This window comes from Pseudochaenichthys georgianus, chromosome 20 (assembly GCF_902827115.2).
Source record: "Pseudochaenichthys georgianus chromosome 20, fPseGeo1.2, whole genome shotgun sequence".
In the NCBI taxonomy this organism is placed as follows: Eukaryota; Metazoa; Chordata; class Actinopteri; order Perciformes; family Channichthyidae; genus Pseudochaenichthys; species Pseudochaenichthys georgianus.
In genome coordinates, this window is record NC_047522.1 from 3,449,372 (window position 1) to 3,451,453 (window position 2,082).

General features: G+C 41.3%; 1 protein-coding gene across 1 annotated transcript; it reads left to right on the forward strand.

Moving 5' to 3' along the window:
* The first annotated feature begins 380 nt into the window (after window positions 1-380).
* On the forward strand, window positions 381-1,764 carry LOC117465983 (uncharacterized). The gene is made up of 6 exons (XM_034109108.2): window positions 381-524; window positions 596-678; window positions 759-928; window positions 1,083-1,238; window positions 1,348-1,461; window positions 1,548-1,764. The coding sequence occupies exons 1-6, from the start codon at window positions 480-482 to the stop codon at window positions 1,754-1,756; spliced, it is 777 nt and encodes a 258-aa protein (XP_033964999.1). The 5' UTR covers window positions 381-479; the 3' UTR covers window positions 1,757-1,764.
* Window positions 1,765-2,082: the final 318 nt, after the last annotated feature.

The window sequence follows — 2,082 nt, forward strand, 5'->3', positions numbered from 1 at the left end:
TTAAATGAAACTCTGTTAAGAGTTTGTGCCTGAATTAACGTCACCAGACTTACAGTTTGAGATAGCTGTAAAAACACCACAGTACATTGATAACAGTGGAAATACACTTTACACAGTGTTAGACAAATGTGAATATCATGCTACCATTTGTTTTTATTTCCATTCATTGATTTGTTAAACTAATATGTACATTAAAATACATGACAATAATACTTTTCTGTGCCACTATTGGCAAATGCACAGGTCAGATTTGTGCAGTTCTGACTCTAAAGAACTACTTCCAGAACTTGCTTATAGGCTATAGAAATGTTAGCGGTGGAGTTGCATTGTGGGTAATGTAGACTCTGGTTATAGTAGTCAATGAGTGCTAATTTAGTGTTGCTCTTTTTGTTTTTCCTCATCATAGGTGCTTTGTTGACTCTCAGCTTCCAGGCTCAAGGTCTCAATTCTTAGCCAGGACACAGGATGACAAGCTCCACATGTCCATTGATGCCTTCAGATTTTATAATGAGGACAGAGGGGAGGTGAGGCTCTATTAAATTGCCTCAAACATGATTGTGTGTGCATGTTTCCCAACACCTGTTTTCCCTCATAGCTCTACATCACATGTCACCTGAATGCTGTGCCAATAAATAGCACAGATGCAACAACCAAGGCGTGCACTTTTGTGAATGGAAGGTAAGTGAGATCCAGTCTAAAATATGTCGAATTACTCACAAAAAACAAAGTCTTGGTGCTGAATGTTTGTTATTTATCAGATGGCAGTCCGCTGATGGTAATGACTACGTATGTGGGCAATGCAAAATACCAATTGGAGTTGAGCAAACTCCCAGTAAGCCCAGCAGCCCCGGCAAGTTTAGGCCTCGAGGGTTTGTGAAGCCAGAAGAGCGTGAACCCCTCTGGAGGAGTGGACTGAAGACCAGTACAGGTGGGGAGCTTGTAGAAACTTGTATGATGAATATTGGCTGCAGAATAGAAGTCGTCATAATGATCAATTGTGACACATGTTTTGGCATAGGTTTTAGACGTGATGATGATGGCTGGGTAACTGAATTAACATGCATTGTGCAGGTTTGTGTTAGTGTGGGAACATCAGGCCAGAGTGGGTCCGATGATGGTCTTGCCAGCCAAGCAGAAAAGCCGGCCCGTACCTGCAGAGGAGCCTTCTTCCATTCTTGATCAAATCAGCAGATCTACAATGTATGGCAGCCAGTGGAGGAGTGGAATAAACAGAGTTGGTAAGTCAAAGTCGGTATTGAATTATCCTTTTTCATTTGAAGCCTTTAACAATCTCTAAATTGAGATTAAAATGGCCCATAATGAAATCTTAATGTTTTGCTGTCAAAGATCAGAGGAAAGGACTGCTTCCTGATTCATCATCGACCCAAAACCAGGTGGGCGTTGTGACTTTAGCTTCTGAGCAGAATAAAGACGAAGAAGACAAAAGTGGAACAGAAAAAGGTAAAATGTGAAAAGTCTCAACTCTTTTTTTAAATGGCACTCTGCAATGCACCTTTTACATTAACACATTTCTTCTACGACTACAGATGAAGATGCTGAGGAAGTTCCTGAACTTCTAGAAAAAACCTCTCCTGAGGCCCACCTGCAGCCGAAGGCAGCGGTGCTGAACAGTACCAACACAGCGGCGCTCGATGAAGTCCTCCCAACTGCTGCGGTTAATGTGGCTGTGCCCCCACTGTCCAACACCACTGCAACAGAATCTGACCTTTCTGAAACAATGGACCCAAAGAGATAATAAATGATTCAAACGTTAATTTGTTTGCTTTTTAATGTTGCAATACACAAGGAAAACTGATGACCTGCTCACAGCTAAAAACAATTAAATGCAAACAATTGTTTCCTAATGAGCAAAAGTATTCCATATAAAGGTAAACATTTAGGGGGGACCCAAAATTGCAATTTGTCTTTTCTTGGGCTTGTCTGCTGCTAGGAACGGTACTACACCATGGCATTTATTTTCTGGGGTGTCATTTGCTTTAGTTGTAACAGCTGTATAAAGGTGATTTATTGGAGGTCAGCCAGTTTATATTTGGACTTCAGTTGCTGCAACAAAGCCTTTGT

What these genes read in the sequence shown, in the direction of transcription:
- LOC117465983 (XM_034109108.2), top strand. Translation starts at nt 480, where the DNA reads ATGTCCATTGATGCCTTCAGATTTTATAATGAGGACAGAGGGGAG. An exon ending in TGGACTGAAGACCAGTACAG is followed by an intron (nt 929 to 1,082) that starts GTGGGGAGCTTG and finishes GGTTTGTGTTAG; the next exon opens with TGTGGGAACATCAGGCCAGA. An exon ending in CAAAAGTGGAACAGAAAAAG is followed by an intron (nt 1,462 to 1,547) that starts GTAAAATGTGAA and finishes CTACGACTACAG; the next exon opens with ATGAAGATGCTGAGGAAGTT.